Source organism: Onychomys torridus, chromosome 12 (genome assembly GCF_903995425.1).
Source record: "Onychomys torridus chromosome 12, mOncTor1.1, whole genome shotgun sequence".
Taxonomy (NCBI): Eukaryota; Metazoa; Chordata; class Mammalia; order Rodentia; family Cricetidae; genus Onychomys; species Onychomys torridus.
Genome location: NC_050454.1, coordinates 68,977,283 through 69,000,528, shown reverse-complemented (window position 1 = coordinate 69,000,528; position 23,246 = coordinate 68,977,283). Strand labels below are relative to the sequence as shown.

The following is a 23,246-nucleotide window of genomic DNA, read 5'->3' as shown; positions in this document are numbered from 1 at the left end:
TCTGGTAGGGGACACGGATTTTGGCCAACAGTTAATCACAACCCTCTAAATTTTTCTACACACTAGCTACAAGTAACCTGACACCCATCTTAGCTGAAAAGCAGTGAGGTAGATTATTATCTGTGTGACCTAAGGAGAAAAACTGTCCTCAGTTCACACTGAGAGGAGGCACAGGAACTTTACTGGCCCCTGAGTATAAAGGAATGTGAATTCCTTTTTAGACCACAGAGAAACCTCAGAAAGTAAGTTGACTCTGCCCTGAACCCTCCTCCATGCCCATTCCAGGTCCTTCTTCCAGCCAGAGTGCCTTAGGCAGGGCCAGCTCCTAACCCAGCACTGCTTCTCACTCCCATCCACCCGCCATGAGGTCAGGGAGCAAGTGCGTAGTTTATGAGACGGTGTCAAGGTATTTGCTGCTTTCTGCATGTGGCTAAGGATTTTGAAAATACATTTGAGTTTTCACCTGATATTATCTAAGAGGTAGATTTTATTAGTTAACTTTCCCTAAACAAGTTTAGGTCAACCTTTTATCTATTTAAATTTTTAAAGAGGCAAATTGTATTGAAAGAGAAAAAAACCAAACCAAAACAAACGAACAGATATACTTTCAAATGGCACAAAACCCAGTGTAGACAAAACCCAGTTGACATAGCCTAGCAATTTCAGGGGAAAATAACAAACTAGAGAAACAGTAAGTGATTTTTTTTTTTGCAAAACAGGTCAAGTTCAGCATTTGTAACATACATACTAATAGGGTTTGATAATGGAATTCACGCCACTTGGCTCAGGTCTGCAGAGGGTTCCTGGATACCAGTGGAGTGAGGCGACTTGAACATACCGAGGAGGAAAGAGCTACAGTACCCACTCAGAGACAGACATCTCATTGGCATTAATATCAGCAAGCTGGAGAGGTGGCACCCGCCTGTACTCCCAGCACTCGGGAGGCAGAGGCAGGCGGGTCTCTCTGAGTCTGAGGCCAGCCTGTCTACCCAGTGAGCTCCTGTCTCAAAACAACAGAACTCCAGATCACGATTAGGCTCAGAGGCTCTGGGGGAGCTGACACTGTCCACTGTACATAACAGACACATGGCGGCGACTCTGATAGAGCTGGGGCATCACACAAGAGCTCGGCCATTGCACAGCCTCTGCCCCCTCCGATACCTGTGGTGGACCAGGGTGCTTGCACAGCCGGCTTGGCTGGGTCTTGGTGCGGATGGAAAAGCCGGCTCAGCTTGTCCTGCACTTCCGGTTTGGCTCTCTCTTCGCCCTCCTTCTTTTTGACGCTGTCCTCCCTTTTCAGTCTGTCCTCCTCATGGGGTTTTCGAGGCCTCGCATGCTCCTCCTGCTGCACGTGCTCCAGCCATTGCTTGTCCCTTTCCTGAACTCGTCTACAAAAGAGGCGCTTGATTACAGCAAGGAAGTAACCCTGATTCAACAGCCCTGCCCTGCTTTTCGTCAAAAAGCCCCTCTAGTCAGGGAGTTGCTAACCATCAAGGGAATCTGCTCTTCACATACACAATGGAATCCACAGAGTGGCTTCTCTGGCTCTGAGCAAAATGAAATCCCATGATTTAAAAAACACAGGAAGAAAACTGTTTTGTAGGTCATAAAGTGGCTATAAGACCAAGAAGAAGTATACCTCAATGCTGAAACTGTTATCAAACCACAAAAAACCAAAACCAAAACCAAGCCACAGAACACAGATGAATGCAAACTTTATGAAAACTGGACATCTAGCATACTGCAAACAGACACTGCTTAAGTGAGCACCTAACTCCGAGATTCTTATAGTCCCCCAGGCAGCAGGCACCACACTGACATGCATACATGTTGCTCCCAAACCTGAAGGTGCAACAGATTAACTGACATCTGGGGCTGGAGCGATGGCTCAGTGGTTAACAGTACTTGCTGTTCTTGCAGAGGACCTGGGTTTGGTTCCCAGTAGTCACACGACAGCTACACCATCTGTGACTCCAGAGCCACAGGATCCAATGCCCTCTCTTGGCCTCTGAGAGCACTGCACATACACAGTGCACAGAGATACATTCAGGCACAAAACCTAATATACATAAAATGTCTTTCAAAAGGCACAAAAAGGCCAGGTGTGGTGGCGCATGCCTATAATCCCGGCACTATGTATGGAGAGAGAAGCAGGAGAATCTCTGTGAATTCCAGGCCCACCTGGTCTACAGACTGAGTTCCAGGACAGCCAGCCTACATAGAGAAACTGTTTCAATGCCCACACCCCCCAAAGCATTAGAGTACACTTATCAGAGGGCAATGCAATAACTGGCTAGGGAGTCTCACAGCCACATAGAGAAACTCTGTCTTAGCACCCTCCACCTCCAGAAGCAGTGAAGTACATTCATTAGAGGGTGAAAAAAGACTTAGGAAGTTAAGTTTGGGGTACTATTTATGCATACAGTTAGTTAGAATTTGTACGGCATGGTCTATCTATAGGATGGTGTTTTCTACATTACATTTTCAGTTTATTTATACTCTGTAGGCATATAGTTTCATGTCGCCGCACCAGCCAATGCATTTCATCAACTACAACAACGACTGGGGACCAGGAAGATGACTCAGCTGACAAAGGCACTTGCATCCAATCTGACAACTTAAGTTGAACCCATATGGCAGAAGAGAACCTACCTTTGCAAGAGATTCTCTGCTCTCCACAGATGCACAGTCACATAAACCTGCATGAATGCACAAGGCACGTGCACACACACACACACACACACACACACACACACACACACACACACCCGACCCTATAGCTAAGTTGGGGCAGGGGGAAGCTGAGTTTGAGTTAATCAGCACATACAGTGAGTCCCACTCTAAAGGGAAAACCAAGCAAAGCAAAACAGAAAAACATCCAGTCTAATAAACAGATATGAGTTCCCTGGCATTAAAACTAACAACATACAAACGCAAACAGGCTGGGAGGCTCCTGTGGAGAGTCACTGAACTCGGCACCCACCGTCACCGACTCCCCCGCGATGTCTAGTGTCCCCTCTTTCCAGTGTAAGTTCAATAACCCGTTTCTTGTCATCCGTAGCATCTCCCTGGGATATTTGGTCATTCTCGTTTCCTGAACTCTAAAATTAACTGACTTTCAAATACCACACACCCATCAACAAAGTCAGACACCAAGAGGTAACAAACAAATTTCTATGACTACAGAATGTTCCTCAGAAATACTAGACAGCGGGCACAGACATCCGACCAGCAGCGGACAGGAGCATGTTTGTGTCCTAGCGGGTGGCCAGCCTTCGCCTTTTGTACTTCTGTTTAATTGCAATAAAGAGGGAAGGAGCCTGGGAGGCCCAGCCCTAGTCCTGCTGGAGAAGCTGTGTGGAGCAAGCTCAGGGGCTTTGCTTTCAAGCCATGCAACGTTGACTATCACTGTTACTAAAGGGCTGTGAACCGGAAACCTATTTTGGTCATTGGCATGCAAATGAGCTAACCAAGTGTCCCAATTTCCTAGTCTACCTCCATTATCGACATGGGAGATCACTGGGGACTGAGGAAAACTTCAGGGGCACTTTGGTATGCAAAGACTGACACATGCGCATCTGCTTGCCCACACACACATAACGGATGAAGGCGCCTTTTCGGGTGCAAGGACCACTTGGAGAATCCGGTTTCTCCAGAGGAGAAAGTCTCACCTTTGAGCCTCTTCCTTTTGCTTTTCTAACTCCAGGCTCTTCCGCTCCTGCTCTTTCTGTCTCAGCCGTTCTGCCTCAACCGACTTCTGCTTCTGCAGCTGCTGCTTGCTGTGTATTTCTCTTAGCTCCTAGGAGGGGTCAGGACAGTTTGGGGAGACATGAGCAGATGCACACAAACTGTTGACCAGCATGCAGCACCTCACAGTGGCAAGGCCCTGGACACGGGCAGATGACTTTTCAGGGTTGACAAATGTCCCCCTGGACATTGAAATCGCTATGTTTTGACATGACTGGTGACCAGTCACCGTCCCAGATTCTATCCCAGCAGGCCACAGCGCACCATGCCATTCCTCACAACATTTGCTTATCTGTGGGCCTGGGGATTGAATCTGGGACCTTGCACACATTAGGCAACACTGTACTGCTGAGCCACACCCCCCACCCTTCCCCCCCCCCCACCGCCAGGATCTGCTCTGACAGGACTCTGAGAAGACTCGAGAGTACTAGAGGGCAACTGATTTATGATGGGATGATTTATGAATAAAACTATAGTTATTATGAGGACTATACCAAATTCCATACCAAATTCACCTAGCTTTGAAATGCACACAACACTTCCCACACAACCACTGTTCAAACAAACAAACAACCCTCAGCTCCTTCTTAGGACAGACTCGAGTCCATGGATTTGAGGGCTCTCTGCTCTGTGAGCGTCACCCCCAACACACACTGCAGGGGCCGTTTTTCTTCAAATCACATCTATTAGAGAGCCTCTGTCCTCGCAAGATCCACGTGTGAAGCTGTCAACTGCCCCCCACCAAAGCAGCAGCTACTTTCAAAGTGAAAAGTTAGTTTAATGGTGATCTTCTGGGATCTGCTTTGCTCATGTCATAGCATACCCAAAATACAACCGAAATTTCCTGCCAGCCTACTGAAGACCAAACAAATCACATGACAAAGCACTTAAGAGCAGAAGTGTGAGCACCTAGAACTATGAAAAACCATGCTGGGCTGGGGGTGTGGTTTGGTGGCATCTGCCTAGCATACACAAAACCCCTGGGCTCAGTCCCTCCTAAGAGAGGTACCAATGAGACAGGAGGTTTAACTGGAAATGGGGTGGTAGAGAGGGAGCTATGAGAGAGGACACAGGGAAAGGGGCTCTGTGGGAGAACTGGGCAGGACGAGCATGGAGAGTGGCTCAACGCAGCTTGGGCGAGCCCCTGAGATGGGAGCCCTAGGTATACAGCTGCTGGGATAACGGCTTTAGCTAGGGAGGGGACGACGGAGGCATCCAAGAATGGCCACTGGGAAGTAATGATGGCGCCCCACTAGGACTGAATAGAAAAGTCAACTCTTGGGGGCGGGGGGAGAATTCCATTTCTCATTACCTTCCTCACTGGAATACCATGGGATGTTACAGCCTAACAGCATTATGTCAAGGACTCAGCCACAGTGGCTTCCACAGTAAGTTTTAATGAAAAGTACTAATCCCTAATAACATGAATGGATAATCTGGTTGCTGATTTAGAGCTGGTATTTCTAAGACAAGCAGAGGAGACCAATTCATCGAAGCATTCTTGGCTAAAGTCAAGTGCCACCCACACAGAAGGACCAACTGTGGGAGGGTCACACAGGACGTCTAATCCATGACCAGCTCCGCACAGAGGCCTTATCGGAGGCCATAGACACCACAGTGTAGTGGAATATTATTTTACGGTGTGTTACTTTTGTTTATGTTGCATTTGTTTAACTCTGTGAAGCTGTGTTACTGTGCCTGTCTAAAACACCTGATGGTCTAATACAGATCTATCCAAATGGCCAAGAGCAAGGCAGGAGAAAGGATAGGCGGGGCTGGAAGGCAGAGAGAATGTACAGAGGGAGAACTCTGGGAGAGCGATCTAGGGTCAGTGAAGGAGGAGGACTCCTACACAGCCAGCCACAGGGTAAGAGTAAGATTTACAGAAGTAAGAAAATGGGGAAAGCCAAGAGGCAAAAGGTAGACGGGATAATCTAAGTTAAGGAAAGCTGGCTAGAAACTAAGCCAAGCTATGGAGTAAGAATAAGCCTCCATGTGTGATTGATTTGGGAGCTGGGTGGCAGGCCTCCCAAAAAGAGCCAAAAAACAAACAACACCTTATCACACCTCTTTACTTCAAAGCTAAAAAGAAATTACAAGGTGTCAACGGGCAGTGTCTCATTGTACTTTTTCTCAAATTAACTTCTTTCTTTCTAAAACTAGTCACTATAATTACATATCTTGTGGCTAAACACTTATGATAGTATTGAGTGTGTAACTTCATTGGTTTTTGTTGAGTTAGTTTTGTTCAAGGGTATGAAATGTTTTACAGCAAACACGCAAGCAATACTATCTTCTAATATAGTACATTCCCCCATCCCCATGGCGTTGAGGACTGAACCCAAGGCCCTGGGCATGCTACACAAGCATCCTACCATGGACCTGTATTTCCAGGTTTTTTTGGGGGTGGGGTAGGGTGGGGGTCGGTTGAGGCAGGGTCTTTATGTGATCTCAAATTCACTATGTACTTGGGGATGATCCTGAACTCCCAAATGGTAGGAACATGTCACCACATCTGGTTGCTAGCCCACTTTCTTAATGAATAAGAAATCATTAAATAGGAATTCTGGAACTACTAGTTACATTTTACCACAAATAATTATATGACACCCATAAAGTTATAAAACATATAGGATATAAATAAAAATTATGAGATTTGGGAAATTTTACTCCAGGACAAATGACTGCCTATACTGGCCAGGCAGACCCTGAGCTCCTGGATGAGTGTCTGAGGAAAGAGACACATGCAACACATATGGCATAAAGTCACTTTTTGGTTTTTGAGGCAGAGTCTATGTAGCCCTACCTGGCACCAAACCCAGAGATCCACCTGCTTCTGCCTCCTAAATGCTATGATTAAAGATATTTGCCACCATGCTTGGCTAAAATAGTATTTTTATTACCAGTAACATGAGCAAAATTCTAAAGATAAACGGTTTATGCATCTTAACCAGAGTCCATGAAAAAGCTTTGGCCCTGTGAAGGTTGTCCAAGTACACACACATTTGGGGTACATGGGCATTCTTCAGGCAGAGAAGGCTCTACGCATTGATCAGAGTCCCAAGAGTCTCTGATCAAACACAGATTACAAACCATAACTTAAAAGTTGGCAAAGGGGGTTGGGGATTTAGCTCAGTGGTAGAGCACTTGCCTAGCAAGCACAAGGCCCTGGGTTCAGTCCTCAGCTCTGAAAAAAAAAAAAAGTTGGCAAAGGTTTGTTTTGTATTAAAGATAAAATAAAAATCAGCTTGCTTTTAATTTTCTTCTCTAGGCCCAAATGAGAAAACTCACTTCTTTTCCCTGAATAATTAAGATTTTTGAGTCATAAAACATCTTTGGACATCGTATGTCAGGTGGCCAAAGTAACTCAAAAGCAGTATGTTTGACAAACTGAGCATCCACGAAGACTCAGCTGTTTTCCCACTGACAGATATGGCTCACTTTCAAGTTCACCAAAGATGGCTGCTCTATGGCTATGCCAAGGAGCACAGAATCAATTAATTTCTGTGACAGTTCTCCTTCACTCGGTCTTAAGACTCAAAAATGTTGCATTGCGTGGAGATTTGTTAAAGTATGAAATATTCGCCTGAATGATGTGTTCAGGGTTCTCCATAAACATGACCTTGCACAGATGCCCACACTGGAAAAAAACAAACTGGCAACAGAGGCTGAGAGACTGGCACCCAAGGAAATGTGCTTGCTAATCTAGATAGCTAACTTTTTAGAATTATCTGCTTTTTGTTTGTGCTGTAGGTTGTCCTTTGGAAATAAGAGGCAAAAACATACTTTTGACTACTAACTGGACATTGCTGAACTTGACAGCACAAATCTAAAAAGTTTTTTTGGGGGGAGGTGGGGGGTTCGAGACAGGGTTTCTCTGTGTAGCTTTGTGCCTTTCCTGGAACTTGCTTTGTAGCCCAGGCTGGCCTCGAACTCACAGAGATCCACCTGCCTCTGCCTCCTGAGTGCTGGGATTAAAGGCATGCGCCACCACCGCCCAGCTCTAAAAAGTTTTATTACTATTAAGTTAACTCATAGGACACTAATCTTGGCAGCAGTATGAGAAATCCCAGGTACTTGTTTTGTATTTTTAACATTTATTTATCTGTTTGTTTGTTTGTTGTGTGTGCTGTATATGGCAGTCAGAGGACAACTTTTGGGAGCTGGTTTTCTGCTTCTATCATGTGGGTTCCAGGGATTGAATTCTCTTATTTACCAATCCACCTTGCTGGCCCTCTTGGAGTTTTAAGATACAATAATATTTCCCAATTAAGTGATCAAACAAACAAACAAAAGAGAAAACAGGCTAATGAGCCCAGAAGATACAGAAACTTAAATCTGATGGAAAAGTTTAAAAAGAATTATTTCAAGACATAGAAATGTACACGGCCAAGGAAAACAGACATTCCATTTAACTCCAAATTATAAAGTTTATTCATGTGCTGTATTAAAAGTGGGAAGAGCATAAAGATTTTTAACTTGTTATCTAAATTCTAAGGTCTATATTGATGTTTAAAAAACATATTCAGAACATTCCTTCTAAACTGAAGTCAACACTCACCAATACTACTCCCCACACCTAAACAGACAGTCAGCATGGGAGGCATCTGGCCCTATGCTCACCACAATAGGAACAGAAAGCCAGGAGTCCTCTCCCAGGAAGCTTGCAATGCGCTGCTGTTTCCAGACAGAGAAACCTGGCTTACTTTGTCCTGAACATCTGAATTCCCTTCCCCCACCAACTGTCTCAGCTTCACACATGAGGAAATGTGCCGTACAGTAGGTACGTGCCACCTGCCACAGCATGATACCTCTACAGCATAAACTTGTTGGGCAAATGAGGATACAGAGGAGAAGAAAGCTTTTCAGAAGACAGTCTTTGTTCCTTTACCTGCTAACCTTTTCTTAAATATTTTACAACCTCACATAGAAGAAGCCCACATTTTACCTAAGAAAACTCAACCACCAAATCAGCCTGCTGGTGGGACATAAACTCGCATACATAACGCGTGCTGTCTGGTTTGCATCTGAGGAATAGTCTAGTACATAGTTCATACTCAAGGAATCGGAATAAAGTTGCCACAATCCAAAGCAATCAGTTAAAGGATTTTATTATTTCTAGGCAGAAGAGGTCTTTTCCAAAGGACATGTAAGTAATAGAAAGGTCACGCTGAAGAAAGGGAGGTGGCCAACTGTGAAGCAGACAGACGTCTGTCTGTCATGGAGGCGCCACCGCTATGTGTGCTTTCTCCCGGGCCAGTCTCTCCAGCTCCTCTTTCTGGGTCCTTTTCTCTCCATCACTGTTGCCCTCCACATGCATCTGCCCTGACTTCTCATTCTGCTCTCTGGCCCTTTCCCCAGCTCTCTTTTCTCCCCTTCTGCCAACAGCCTGCCTCTCACTGCCTTCACAATGAATGAGCCTGCCATGAAAGCCAGTGTCCAAAACCAGGAGTGTGAAAGCCTTAGTTACGCCGGCACACGCTCGCCGCGACTGGCACTCCCACTCCAACATCCACTCGGTTCTTAGCTGTCGTCATGGACAGAATCTCTGATGACCCTGCACTTGAAGTAAGAAGCCAAATTTCCTAAGTATATTACCGCCCATGATTCTTAGTTCTGAATCTTCCCTACATACTCAGATTTCACGAAGAAATAAAATACTGCCCACGTTTTAATAATACACCAATCACAACTCTGCCCATACATGTTGAAAAAATCCTCACAGACAAACTAATTGGCCTCTTTTACATTTTTATACTAATTCAACGATCTAAATGAATGATCTAAAATGTCCATTACTAAGAGACTACAATACCTGGTCCTGCACGTGACTTAGTACTTGTACCTCACAACTTGCTGGTCTGATCATAATATTAGGGGGATGGCTCAATGCTTCCTGGTAACACTATCCAAGACCCTGGCCACTCATCTGGAGTGCAGCCCGAAGCACAGAGCTGGAGCTGTTCATCAGCCTCAGAAAGACTGCTTAAGCCTTTAGAAAGAAGTCTTAAGTGGATGGTGTGGCCAGAACTGCAAGGCTCCTCCACACGGCCTCCCCGACTGCCACTGACTGGAAGAAAGAAACCTTCAACTGTTTAAATGTTAGGATGTGTTCAGGAGCACACAGCCACGAGACAGGACCAACAAGGATTCAACTTCTGAATGGGAAACAGAAGCCCCACCTCTTTGGGTGTTGGACTCTCTGTATTTGGCATACAGTAAAGTTTTCTAAACTATAAGCTATGTTTTATGCAACTACTAAACATTATGGTTAAGATATTTGGAATATAATTAGACTGTCAGTTCCAAGGAAAGCTGTTTCAGTAACTACCAACATTGCCACAGACAAGGGGGCCCTAGAAAGGCTGGCTCCTCCGCAGTGCTATCTCTAAGCACTGGAGGTTAAAGAGCACCAGTAATTATATATGCATGTCCCTTCTGCCCTTCAGACCACGACTCGTCCAACAAAGCTGGAACTTGATTTCCTGTAAAACAAGGTATAACAAGGAAGTTACAGATTAAATAAGGCACATGCCTTTAATCCCAGCACTTGGGAGGCAAAGCCAGGAGGATCTTTGTGAGTTCAAGGCCAGCCTGGTCTACTGAGCAAGATCCAGGAAAGGCACAAAGCTACACAGAGAAACCCTGTCTCGAAAAACAAAACAAACAAAAACCAAAAAAAAACCAAACCAAAACAAAACAAACACAAAAACCAAAAAAACAAACAAACGAACAAAAAAAAAAAACCAAAATAAAAAAAACCAAAATCAACTGTTGTTTCAAGAGCATGAATTTGAGATGGTTGTTGTATATAAGACACATTTATAAACAGAAATTTCTGGTAAATAAATTTGGACACTGAATGAAGATATTAAGTAGTAGTGATACAGCTGGGCATGGTGGTACATGCCTTTAATCCCAGAACTTCTGAAGCAGAGGCCCGACATAGTGAGTTCCTAAAAATAAATTTAATAAAAAGGAAGGAGAGGGAAAGAGAGAGAGAAAGAGAGAGACAGAGAGAGAGAGAGAGAGAGAGAGAAAGAGAGAGAGAGAAAGAGAGAGAGAGAAAAAGAGAGAGAGAGAGAGAAAGAGAGAGAGAGAGAAGCAGTAACTTAATGACAGCAACACTGGCTACTAAGTCTGCCCCTAGGTAGTCGTGTACTGGCTAGATGGTTCATCTGACCATCAACCCTTCAGAGGCGGATTTTTAGAGTTCCCATCAAATCTATTGAGTCTTGAATTTTAGGCATATCAAATCAGGAATCAAATCAGTCCCTAGGTGTCAGGGTGCTGTACTTCTGCCCCACCCTCTCCTTTATAAACAAAAGCAAATCTGTGGCTTGGGGTGATGCCAAAGCAAGACCATCTTGGAAGCTCTGTGGGAAGAGTGGGTGAGGCACAGCTTACACTACCGCTGGGCTCTCTGTCTTCTCCACCTCTGGATAGTCTTTGGAACACAGAAACACTATGCTGATGAGCTGTCTATTTAGAAGCATGGGAAAGCAGAGAAGGAGCCTACATCTCCACGAGAGTAGAAGAAAGGTCGAGCATCTGAGGACACGGGCTAAACCTGAAGTCACTAGCAGCACTGTAATTCTAGCAGGTTAATTACCAATTATTCATTTATTCTGCAGTGGGGATTGAACCCATGGCCTCATGCATGCTAGGCAAATGCTCTGTCACTGAGCTATTGCTTCGTAGTTCTGTGATACTCTGGTTCCAATATGAAACAAAGGCCTGCTGATCTGCCTACAGCAAGACACTGTTCTCTCTTTATTACAGACTTAAGAGTTTCCACATTGTTTATCAGATAGAACAGATCTGCCAATTCTTCTTAAAATAAAGAAATGGGGAAAGCCCTCAGAGGAAGAATGAATCTGAAGCAGACATTCTAGAGGAGGGAACAAATTAGATTATGTGATTATGTTATTTATTTATAAAAAATAATAATAAACATCCTTAGTTTTTACTTCTCTGCCATAAAACTACACACATTTACACCCACAAATGTGCTGTCTTACACTTTACAATTAGTGCTAAACTGGGCTCTGATTATCCCCTGTTGGGGCCTACAAAATCAAACAAAGTGTGAGTCCGTGTGAAGGTAAGCAAGCAGCTAACCACAGGCAGATCCTCACACGGGAGTCAACTGTTTCACATGGCTTCAGTGTCCTAGGCAACTCACTTTAAAGCTTTGTCAGTAGCCCAGACAGTCAACCGCTTCATGTCACCAGTGAACGCACAAACTTCACGAATGTGAACTAAATCTGCTAAAGCCTAATTTATTGTCCGGCTTTCTTTTGAGAAAGGAAGGTTGAGAATACAGCAGATGCACGGCCAACTAGATGCGTGGGCCGACTGGACAAGAAGAAGTAAATCTTACTCTGCTGATGCAGACGCTCCGGAAGCACTGCTGGATGGAGAGGGCCTCAAAGAAACACTAGGCTCAGGCAGAGGCTCCTTGCAGTCTAATCCCTACAAGAACTTATGGTTGCTAATGAATGTGTGCTCTGAAGTCAGGGAAAGTGCTTTGTGTATCTTTCAGTGTGGTGGAAATAAAGAAGAACAGCAGGAGGCCACAAAGAAACTAAATGCTAACTCAGCCCCTCTGTTGGCTCAACAAAATTAAAAACCTTTTGATTCTTCAACAGCATTTCTGTTTTGGTTCCTACAGGTTTCAGAAGAATTCTAGAAACAACAAACCTCAGACAATATAACACCTTCATCTGCCCCTGCAAGTGGGTGTTAAGCTACAAACAACACAGCTATGTTTTGCATTTGCCTTATGAACTTTACAGTTAACAAAAGCCAAAGTAAGAATTAAAAAGGCAGAAAAAGGGTTATAATTTAAAAACAAGCATATTTGGGAAAGAGCCAGTGTGTGTGGAAGCTAAACTCAGCCTCTGAGAAGCCCTGATACCACAGGCATCATCAGTTAAACACTAGTCACAAGACAACTCAACCCTTCTGAGGGTGTTCTCTTTAGCAATGGCAACAACAGTGATCGCTAACGTCATTTAATCCACGGATCAGAGCATTAGTCAAAGTCTTTGCCTAGAACATCTCTCCTAACATCTGAAACTTGTCTTAGGTCAAACTTCTAGAAGAGTAATCAACATTAAGGCAAAAAGCTGTGCTCTTTCTGTGTTCACAAGAAGCTGAGTAATGCTCAATGGTTACACACCCAGGGACTTCTTGAAAGCATTGTCAAATTGTTTCAGTGTTAGATTATTTTTGCTTAGGAGCAAATGGGAGCGTTTTTATTGTACATGTGGAGAGAGAACTCACAGATGCACCTCTAATACTGATATGGCACACATACTTTCATGTGCTCAAATACAGAACACACACACACACACACACACACACACACACACACAAACTAAACACGAAAGTAATGTGAAGAAAAACACGTAGTTGGCTAAACAGGACTCCCTAAGGGGGAGCACTTTCCTGGAATTGTACAGTTGAGAACGTTCATTACCCAACGCCGAAAGAACTGCACAAATATTTTAACTTGGATGTCTAGACAATCTGGCATGGACTCTCAATCCAGAGGGTAACAAAAAGAAATCTCAAATATGCTAATTTAAAATTTTCTTTTAGTAGTAAAGGCATTTTATTTTTTAGTATCAGAAACTAAATGGCCCATACATAGTAAAATATAAGGAATTTTAAGGTAGAAAACTAAAGCAAGTTATTATTTTGGAGAAATGTAACATCTAATTTCTGATAAGAACATAAAAATATTATTATTATAATAATTAATAAAATAATAAAATAATATTATTATAATAATTATTATAAGAAACAAATTTTTCTATCCTGGTTTTGAGTTAACTTTTTACTTTATTTTTTGGCTTTTTTTGAGAAAGGGTCTCATTATGTATCTCTGGCTGTCTTGAAACTCACTCTGTACACTAGACAGGCTTTGAACTCACAGAGATCCACCTGCCTCAGCCTCTGAGTTCTGGGATTAAAGGCATATACTACCACACTCAACTTGAGTCTACACTATTAAGACAACAGAACACCACACTAGAAAAAGGGTTTTTTTTGTTTGTTTGTTTGTTTTTTGTGGTGTTTCCCAAAGTTACTTCACAGTGACAAAGCCACCAACAGCCATAGAGACAGCAGCAATGACCCCATGAGACAAGGACGTTAGAAGGCATTTAAAAATGAAAGGTGACAACATAGGTCTACACTTCCCGATACTAAAGGAATGGGAGAGAAACCTCAGTTTAAATAGAAGCATCTGAGCACACAAAGGAGAGCACACTGGGCCTTACTCTTTCTTGCAGGTGGTGTGGTTATAAGCAGGCAAACGGAAAGAAATTCCTGAACTATAATGTGGAGCAGGGCCAATCACATAGGCCTAACTTACAGACGTCCAAGAAGGTAAGCACAACTGAGGGGCACGATGGCATGCCCTGTCTGGAAGGGATTCAGCGTCACCTCATCATCACGGGGTAGGGCACGCGCGCGCACGCGCGCACACACACACACACACACGCATGCACGCGTGCACACACACTCGCACGCACGCACGCACGCACACGCACACGCACGCACACGCACAAGTCACCTTCAGCTGGTTGTTGAAGACATCGATCTCTTGTAGTTTTGACCTGGTCTCTCTCTCCACCTCATCCAGCTGCTGTCGAAGCTGCTGCCGGGCCAGCTCTTTTGCCTCCAAGGCTCTTTTGAGGGTAAGAAGTGAATCTCCTATTTCAGAAGAGCATACAGGACAGAACTTTAGCTGGCAGTGAGGAACATGGTCAACCTTCATGTCACTGGAGGGGATTCCTGCCGACAAACACTGACTACTCAGTGATAAAACAAGTGCAGTACGTGGCGTTTGCGAAGCCGAGGATTAATCAAAGCCAGCACGGAGGAAAAGGTCGTCAATTTAAAAAGAAAACACCTTGTAGTACTCAGAAAGCTAAGGCAGGTGGAGCTCTGGCTTTGAGGCAACCTTGGTCTACCCAGTGAAACCCTGTCTCAAAAGAAATACATAAATATGTAATTAAGTAAGATACCTACTATGCAAACTGTTCTGCTGAACTTGCTTTAATTGGTCATTGAGTATCTGCTTCTCTGGAATAAGTCTTCCAAGCATTTGCTGAGATTCCTAGTAGAGAGAGGGGGAAAGAACGTGAGCAATGACGCCTGGGCCTCAGATAAGCCAGCACCAGTGTCCTCGTCCCCAGACACTCCCAACTTCACCCCGTGTCCTTTCCGCATTTAATTGCCATTGTCAGCAAGGAATGAACTAACCCAAAGCTCTTCCCTAGGAGGAAGTAAAGTTGAGGCTCCCTTGGCTCTGCTTACATGGTTGCTGAGACACTGGATATTTATCAGCTTTAAAAAATGCAGTTCAAGTAGGTCTGAGAGGAACTCAAAACCTCTTAATTGCAGAGATCCTGCAGAGACGCTGTGAGTGAGTTACCCCACCATTCTGTTCTGAGTGTTGGTACTCACTAGCACTGCACGGAGGCTCACTGCATACCTGAAGTTGGCCTCAGACCTCAGAAAGACATCTGTCACATCTAGAATGCTAGATGCCAACCAGGTTTTCCCATCACACAGGAATTCTAAACACAGGAGTCCTGAACCAACCTCTTTTCTTCTTTTTTTAAAATTGGCATAAGAAAGAAGCTAAAACCACACTGTATAAGGAAGGCTATTTGGAGTTTTGACAGGTAACGTGCCAAGCACAGAGTTTGTTTAAGTTCAGTTGAAATGATTTTGTAGTCAGTTTAGTAACTGGCAGCCTTGCTGATTTACTTGACATTTATTTTTACCTTAGGGAGAAAAATGACTCTTGTGAGAAAAAAATGCCTTACTTAAGAGTTTCCTGCGGAGGCTCAGAGCCAGTCAGTCCCTTTGGAGCCACCTGTGGACACACACCAGCGTCTGCAGAATCCTGCACCGTAGGAGGTTAACTCAATAGAGAGGATTCAGGAAGCTTTAGGCTATGAGGAACCCACTGCAAGGCTTTCACAAAACAAAATACACAGGCGGATCGGATCATTGTCCCAGGGAGCAAGGCTCCAGAAGTTGTTCCTTGACTTATTCTCCCTCAGGCCAGGCCTCTTACCAACCCACCCTCAAGTTCATTTCTTGACCAAGACGAAGAAGCATCAAGAGAAACCGGGCTCCGACCACTGAGACAATCTCACTCTTGCAAACAACAACTTTAAATGCATAGCCCGGGCTGGACGTGGCTCAGGGGTTGAGAAGACCCAGGGCTGTTGTTGCAGAAGACTCAAGCTTGATCCCCAGCTGTCTTAGTCAGGGTAACTTCTATTGCCGTGAAGAGGCGCCATGACCACAGCAACTCTTATAAAGGAAACCATTTAACTGGGGCTGGCTTACAGCTCAGAGATTTAGTCCATTATCATTATGGTGGGAAACGGGGCAGTGTGCAGGCAGACATGGTGCTGGAGAAGGAGTTGGGAGTTGTACATCTCCATCTGTGGGCAGCAGAAGAAGCCTGCCACATTGGGCATGGCTTGACCCTAGATGACCTCAAAGCTCGCCTCCACAGTGACACACTTCCTCAAACATGGCCACACCCATTCCAACAAGGCCACAGCTCCTTCCAACAAGGCCACAGCTCCTAGTAGTGCCACTCCCTATGGGCCAAGCGCTCACACTCCTGGGGCTGTGAGGTCATTCCTATTCAAACCACCATACCTGCACTCAGCTCATAACCGCCTGTAACTCCAGCTCTAGAGAGTTCTACACTTCTGGCCTCCATGGGCACTGCATTCAAGGGCACATATCCACAGACACTCAGACATACATTTTTGCTTTAAAGTTAATCTTTTTTTTTCTTTTTAAGATTTATTTATTATGTATACAGAAGAGGGCACCAGATCTCATTACAGATGGTTGTGATCCACCATGTGGGTGCTGGGAATTGAACTCAGGACCTTTGGAAGAGCAGTCGGTGCTCTTAACCTCTGAGCCATCTCTCCAGCCCTAATCTTCTTAAAAATGTACGCACATCAATATAAAGAGCAAAGGACTGACAGCGGGCAAGGGGCAAAGGAAGCCGCTCTCACTGCCTGGGTGCCTTCCCTCCTCAAAGCACGGGCTGCCCTTCCCCTCACCACTTATTCAGGATCTGCATTTACCAAAAGTGAACACTTTTGTGCGTGAGAATAAGCGTGTTCAATCATAAAACATTCAGTCAAAATACCAGCATACTGAGCACAAGGCCTTTGCCCTAAGTATTTTGGGTAATATCTTATGATTTCTCAGTAATAGTTAATAAAAGAGGCTACAAGGGCAGGGTGTGGTGGCACACACCTTTTCTCCCAGGACTAGGCAGAGGCAGGTGAGCTCAAGGCCAACCAGGGCTACAGATTGAGGCCTCCACCTAAAATAAATAATAAATAAATAAAAGAGGCTACAATACAGAAAAATATGCTTCAAAAAAGTGACTTTATAAAAATATTTGACAACAATTTCTGGGCATGAACGTCTCATATTGGCGACTTGACAAGATGACAGCCCCAAATCCCAAACTGATGACGACTTTCAAGCACATGAAGCAACTGGCAGAAAGGGACTCACACAAGCACATCTGGAGGGAGACTGCTCCTTACCGAGTGAAGGGCGGCGGCAGTCACAGGGCCAAGGGTGCAGCTCACATGTTTGCCTAGTGTGCACTCATAAGGCCCTGTGTGTGTGTGTGTGTGTGTGTGTGTGTGTGTGTGTGTGTGTGCCTTGCCACCACCACAAAAAAGGAACAAAATTAGTAAGGAAGCTGGAACTCTATCATGAATCAGCATGCTCTAACTGCTTACAGGGTACACCACCAAACTGAAACACACCATTCCTATTTTTCAGGTGTATATGGGGTATTCACTAAGATAATATACTTGGTCCAAAGTCTCAATATAGTTAAAAGGACTAAATTCACACAAAATATTCTTTCAGATCATAACAGAAGGAAACAACAAACAAGTAAGATAAGTACTTAGAAACCAAACAATGTAAGTTCATTTAGCCCATCAAAGAAATGGCAAAATAAATAAATGAAAATGTTAATGTCTAAAGCCCCATAACTATAGCTGTGGCAAGGGCGTTTGCAACTCAGAATATTTATATCAGAAACAAATTAAGGCATAAACTAAATTATCTGAGCTTCCTAGTAATAAATCTAGAAAAAGTAAAATTTAACACCAAATAAGTAAATGGAAAGGAAACAATAAAGTAAAGAGCTAAAGTTGATGGTATGACAAAGACATGTCAGAGGAAAATCAACATAGAAAAGAGCTTGTTTGAAAATATCAACAAAGCTGGGTGGTGGCCCATGCTTTTAAACCCAACACTCAGGGGTCAGAGGCAGGGGGATTCCTGAGTTCCAGGACAGCGTGGTTTACATAGTTCCAGGACAGCCAGGGCTACACAGAGGAACCCTGTATCAAAAACAAAACAAAAAAGAAAAAGAAAAATATCAACAAAACCAATAAGCTTCCTGCTAGGTTGGTCTTGGGAAGGAGATCAGGAGGAGGAGGGGAGCTGGGGGTGGGGGAAGGACGGAGAAGTAGAGCCAGTGGAGGTCAGGTACGATGGAGACTGACAAAGGAGAAGAGACACTGTGAACATCTCTATGAACATATATTTGATCATTTAGATAACTGAACAAATTAATTACAAGACACATTACCAAGAATGCTCAAGAAGAAACAGAAAGTTTCAATAGGTTTATTATCTACTGAATACAGTTTTCTTTCTTTTTTTGTTTTTTTGAGACAGGATTTTTCTGTGTAGCCTGGCTGTACTGAAATTTGATCTGTAGACCAGGCTGGCCTTGAACTCAGAGATCCACCACCTCTGCCTCCTGAGTGCTGGGATTAAAGGTGTGCGCCACCACTGCCTGCCTGGCTGCAAGGAAACTCTCATAGACTTAACACTTGTACACTGAAAACTAAAAAATACTGCTGAAACATGTGATGACACAGAGACTGAGGCCATGTGATTCAACATTGTTAAGATGACACATCTTTTCAGATTAATCTATAAATGCAATGAAATTCCAACAAAATTCTAAGATTAAAAAGAGGAAAGAGGGAAGAGGGAGGGTAATCAGAGTTCACACCACTTAGTTGTAATTATCAACAGGCTGGGAGGAGGGACAGACAGCAAGGAACACAGCCCGGACACAGACTCTCCAAGAGTATTCCATTGACTCCCAACAGCTACCAGAGAACGTCAATGGGAGAGTTCAGTAAACGCTGCCAAGTTTCTATGTGGAAAACAGCTCAGCCTCAACCTTTATCTGAACCTGCATGCAACTTGTGATGGATTGGACCCACACACAAGGAAGTCCTCAAGGAAGCAGAGGACGGACTTAGCTCACCGGGAGTCGGTGATTTCTTAGAACCAAGGGAAAATTTAGCAAACTGGCCCTTATCAAATGTAAAACATCTGCCCCTTAGAAAGGCAACATAAAAATGATAAGCAAGTGGGGCGTGTAGGTAGATGCCTGTGGAACTTGGAAAGAAAGCAGAGACTCAAGTGATTGCCATAGGTCTGAAGCAGGCCTGATCTACAGAGAGTTTCAGACTGGCCAGGGATACATGGCAAGATCCTGTCTCAAGAACCAACCAAACAATACACATCAAACAGAAATAGCAAGTGAAGGCTGGGGCACCACGCTTGACAATAACATCTATCTGCAAAACAAGTTAGCTGACAAACAGCCATGCTGGTTTAAAAAAATGCAAGGAGCTCACCATCTTCAATCCAATAAAAATGGACAGAGGATGTGCCCTTCGACAAAACCCACAAAGACACAAGCCAGTCACACCCCAAGTGGCACACACCAGCACTGGCATGCAGAGATGCAGACTAAAGCCACAGTGCCACATCACCAGCAGAGGTGGTAAAATTCAAAGACACAAATGCTGGTGAGGATGAGGAACAGGCACACCGCACACCACTCACCTACATGCTGGTCAGAACGTAAATGTGCAAACATTGACAGCTGCTCATGAAACTCATGATGAACAGCAATTCACACTGAAAAACTTGCCCAAGAGCAAAACATATTTCCACACAAGATATGCACATAAATTCTCATTGCAGCTTTACTCGTAAGAAATCCTTAACAGCCGGGCAGTGGTGGCGCACGCCTTTAGTCTCAGCACTTGGGAGGCAGAGGCGGAGGCAGGGGGATCTCTGGGAGATTGAGGCCAGCATGGGCTACAGAGTGAGTTCCAGGAAAGGCTCCAAAAGATATACAGAAAAACCCTGTCGAAAGAAAGAGAGAGAGAGAGAAGAGAGGAGAAGAGAAGAGAAGGAAAAGAAAAGAAAAGAAAAAGAAAACAAAACAAAAGAAAAGAGAAGAAAATCCAAACTGAGGCCAGCATGACAGCTTAGTGGGAAGGCCTGCCAAGCATGACAACCTGACTCCTCATGGTAGAAGAGAAGTTACACCCACAGTCTGTCTTTCACATCTACATGCACCCCTCCACACACACACATAATAAATAAAATGTACTAAAAAATTTTAAACTCCACAACTGGGTAAATGGTGGAATGCTACCTAGAGATTAAAAAGGAACCCACGTATTCAGCCCATGTCAATTAAATCCCCTAGCCAACATGCTGAGAGAAAGGCCTGACGCAGAAGTATTTAGAGGATCGACAACCTACAGATAATATCAACTTCACTGACACACTATAGTTCAAGCTTCCATAGGAAGGCAAGTGATCAGATCACAGATTTGGACAGGCAGCAAAATGGAGGCAGAAATGCTAACAGCATTTCCACTGTATCCCCACCTAGCCATCTCCGTGGTCATTTCACGTATCTACTGAAACACTTGATCCCATTAATTATCCCACCGATGGACCACAGTCCTGACCTGACTCCCATCTGCTCCACCCAGCAATCCTGGTACCGTAACTCTGGGCAACCTCAGGACAGGCTCTTCCCTGCCTGGAGCTTTCAGCTCATCATCAGTTCAGGTCTTCACTCAAATGCCATTCTCACAGAAGCGCCTGTCCAGAAGACCTGAATTAAGTTGAAAATTTCCCTCATCTCCAGGTTCCTCCTCCCCTTCCCTGGCCAGCCAGGCTGAGCATACCTGACCTGAAACCTGCAGTCTAAACTCTACACTCTGAAATGCTTTGAAGATTGGCAAGAAGCCTCAAGAGGAAAATTCAACACCTGGCATGATATTAAAATGTAGATGCACTAAAAATATCGCAAAATTATTTTCAGGGTCTGCATGTAAGGCATATAATGCAACATGAAGTTCATGTCTAGACTGGGCTCCTTTCCCTAAGATACTCAGCATATGTATGCAAATATTCTAAAGTCAAAAAAAGAAAATCTTTTATTTTTTATTTTTTTTATTTTTCGAGACAGGGTTTCCCTGTGTAGCTTTGGCGCCTTTCCTGGAACTCACTCTGTAGCCCAGGCTGGCCTCGAACTCCCAGAGATCCACCCGCCTGCCTCTGCCTCCCAAGTGCTGGGACTAAAGGTGTGCGCCTCCACCAACCAATGAAAAGCTGGAATCTTTTTTTTTTTCCTTTTCTTAAAGATTTATTTATTTATTATGTATACAGAGGAGGGCGCCAGATCTCATTACAGATGGTTGTGAGCCACCATGTGGGTGCTGGGAATTGAACTCAGGACCTCTGGAGGAGCAGTCAGTGCTCTTCACCTCTGAGCCATCTCTCCAGCCCGAAAAGCTGGAATCTTAAACAGCTCTGGTCCTAAGTGCTGTGGGAGAGAGTAACACAGAGCCCTTACACACTTACATACTTTACTTACAAGGTTAGTGACTGCCACCCCTACAGAGAGCATCAGCTAGGCAGGTTACTCACGGCTAAGGCCTCTGGGCTCACAGGTGCCTGGCCCAGAGCATTGTTCAGAAAAATAGTTGTTAGTTTACTTGGAAGCCACTTTTCAGGCAAGGACCCATCCTATTTCCTCCTTGCCCCCAGTGCCTAATGAATGGTGGATGGTGAACCTTTGCTAAATAAGCGAATGAATTAAAATACAGGCATGGAACGCACCTGCAGCTGCTGCTGTAAGTGGGTGATTTCAGCAATTCTCAACTCTCTAGACTTGTTTGTGCTCTCAATTTCCTGCCTCTGGGTCGTCAGCCGACATCGGATATCTTGAAGCTTTCCTTCCAACTGATGCTTTTTGTCGTTCTTCAATAAACGAAAGACAGCAGGGTGAGTGTGGTGTCTAAGGTCTCTGTGCAGGCCTGAGGAAGGAGAGCCGCACTCACCAGTGCCTCCAATTCAAACTCCAGAGTCTTCCTCCGGGCCTTCAGGACCACAATGCCCTCCTGCTCTTTGTTCCTCTGGTTCAGGAGTTCCTGTCTCCGGTTCCGCTCCCATTCAAGTTGCCGCTGCCGTTCAAGCTCCCGTTTTGCAGCCTGTGGTTATAGATCGCTTATTAATTTCCAAACTCTAACACTGTGCAATGTTTCTTAACAGACGTGTCTAGGGAGCCCCTCGTCCTCATGGTGAAACACCATATACTGTCAGTGCATGTACACTGGGCTCTGACTATGCAGGTAGAAGACCCAGATGGATGAGGACACAGCCATTCCTTTAGCCCTGTCCTTCCTGCCAGGAAGCAAGATGGACTTTGTAAATGTGTTGTCTTTGTTACAGACTCAAGGAGGAAGGGAAGTTTTCTTATCTAGAAAAATCAAACTAAAATCCTCAATGACAAGAACAAATAAACTTGATTTTCTACTGTTGAAAGAGAAGTTACTTCATATAAGTTGAGTGTTTCTTGTCCAGATGACAACAGGGACCAGAAATGTTCCTGATTCCTGATGTCAACATCTGCTCAGCACTGCTGTGCTCAATTCCCAGCACCAAATAAACAAACACAAAACTCTGTTAGTATCTGTATATATTTGCTTAACACAAAGCTACTAATGACTACATACTTTTTCTTTTTCTTTCTTTTTTTTTTTTTCTGAGACAGGGTTTCTCTGCAGTTTTGGAGGCTGTCCTGGAACTCGCTTTGTAGACCAGGCTGGCCTTGAACTCACAGAGATCCACCTGCCTCTGCCTCCCGAGTGCTGGGATTACAGGCGTGCACCACCACCACTGGGCTACATACTTTTTCTAAAGCAGTAACTTGAAGATGAAACTAAAACATTTTTAAATAAGGAAAAAAACTTGTCTTTACATCTTCTTCACATGGGGGAAGAGGAGCATTGTTTCTGTAGCAATATACTCAAACCAGGACAGACTGGGAGCCAATTCCCCTTCAGGGTCTAGCACCAAATTCACCACTTGTACAGAAACAGCAAATAGATAACAGTGCATAAGTTAGCAATTCCCAGGCACTGGGAGAAGACTAGATGAGGAATGTTCTGGAATAGACGGTGGTGATCCCTGAGCAACTCCAGACACGCTAAAACCTCACAAGGAAAAGGAGAGTGTGTGTGTTACCTTGTTTTTTGGTCTTTTTTGTTATTTTGTCTTTTTTTCCCCCCAGA

At 44.3% G+C, this 23,246-nt stretch overlaps 1 protein-coding gene across 9 annotated transcripts in view; it reads right to left on the bottom strand.

Moving 5' to 3' along the window:
• Itsn1 (intersectin 1) overlaps positions 1-23,246 on the bottom strand; it is a 184,238-nt gene that overhangs the window by 69,106 nt on the left and 91,886 nt on the right. For all 9 annotated transcript variants that reach the window (XM_036204123.1, XM_036204122.1, XM_036204127.1 and 6 more), the window contains 6 exons: positions 22,014-22,163; positions 21,793-21,933; positions 14,791-14,878; positions 14,333-14,472; positions 3,672-3,799; positions 1,162-1,388 (listed from right to left, as the gene is read on the bottom strand). In XM_036204123.1, coding sequence (XP_036060016.1) covers positions 1,162-1,388; positions 3,672-3,799; positions 14,333-14,472; positions 14,791-14,878; positions 21,793-21,933; positions 22,014-22,163 — 874 coding nt within the window. The remainder of the gene's footprint in view (positions 1-1,161; positions 1,389-3,671; positions 3,800-14,332; positions 14,473-14,790; positions 14,879-21,792; positions 21,934-22,013; positions 22,164-23,246) is intronic.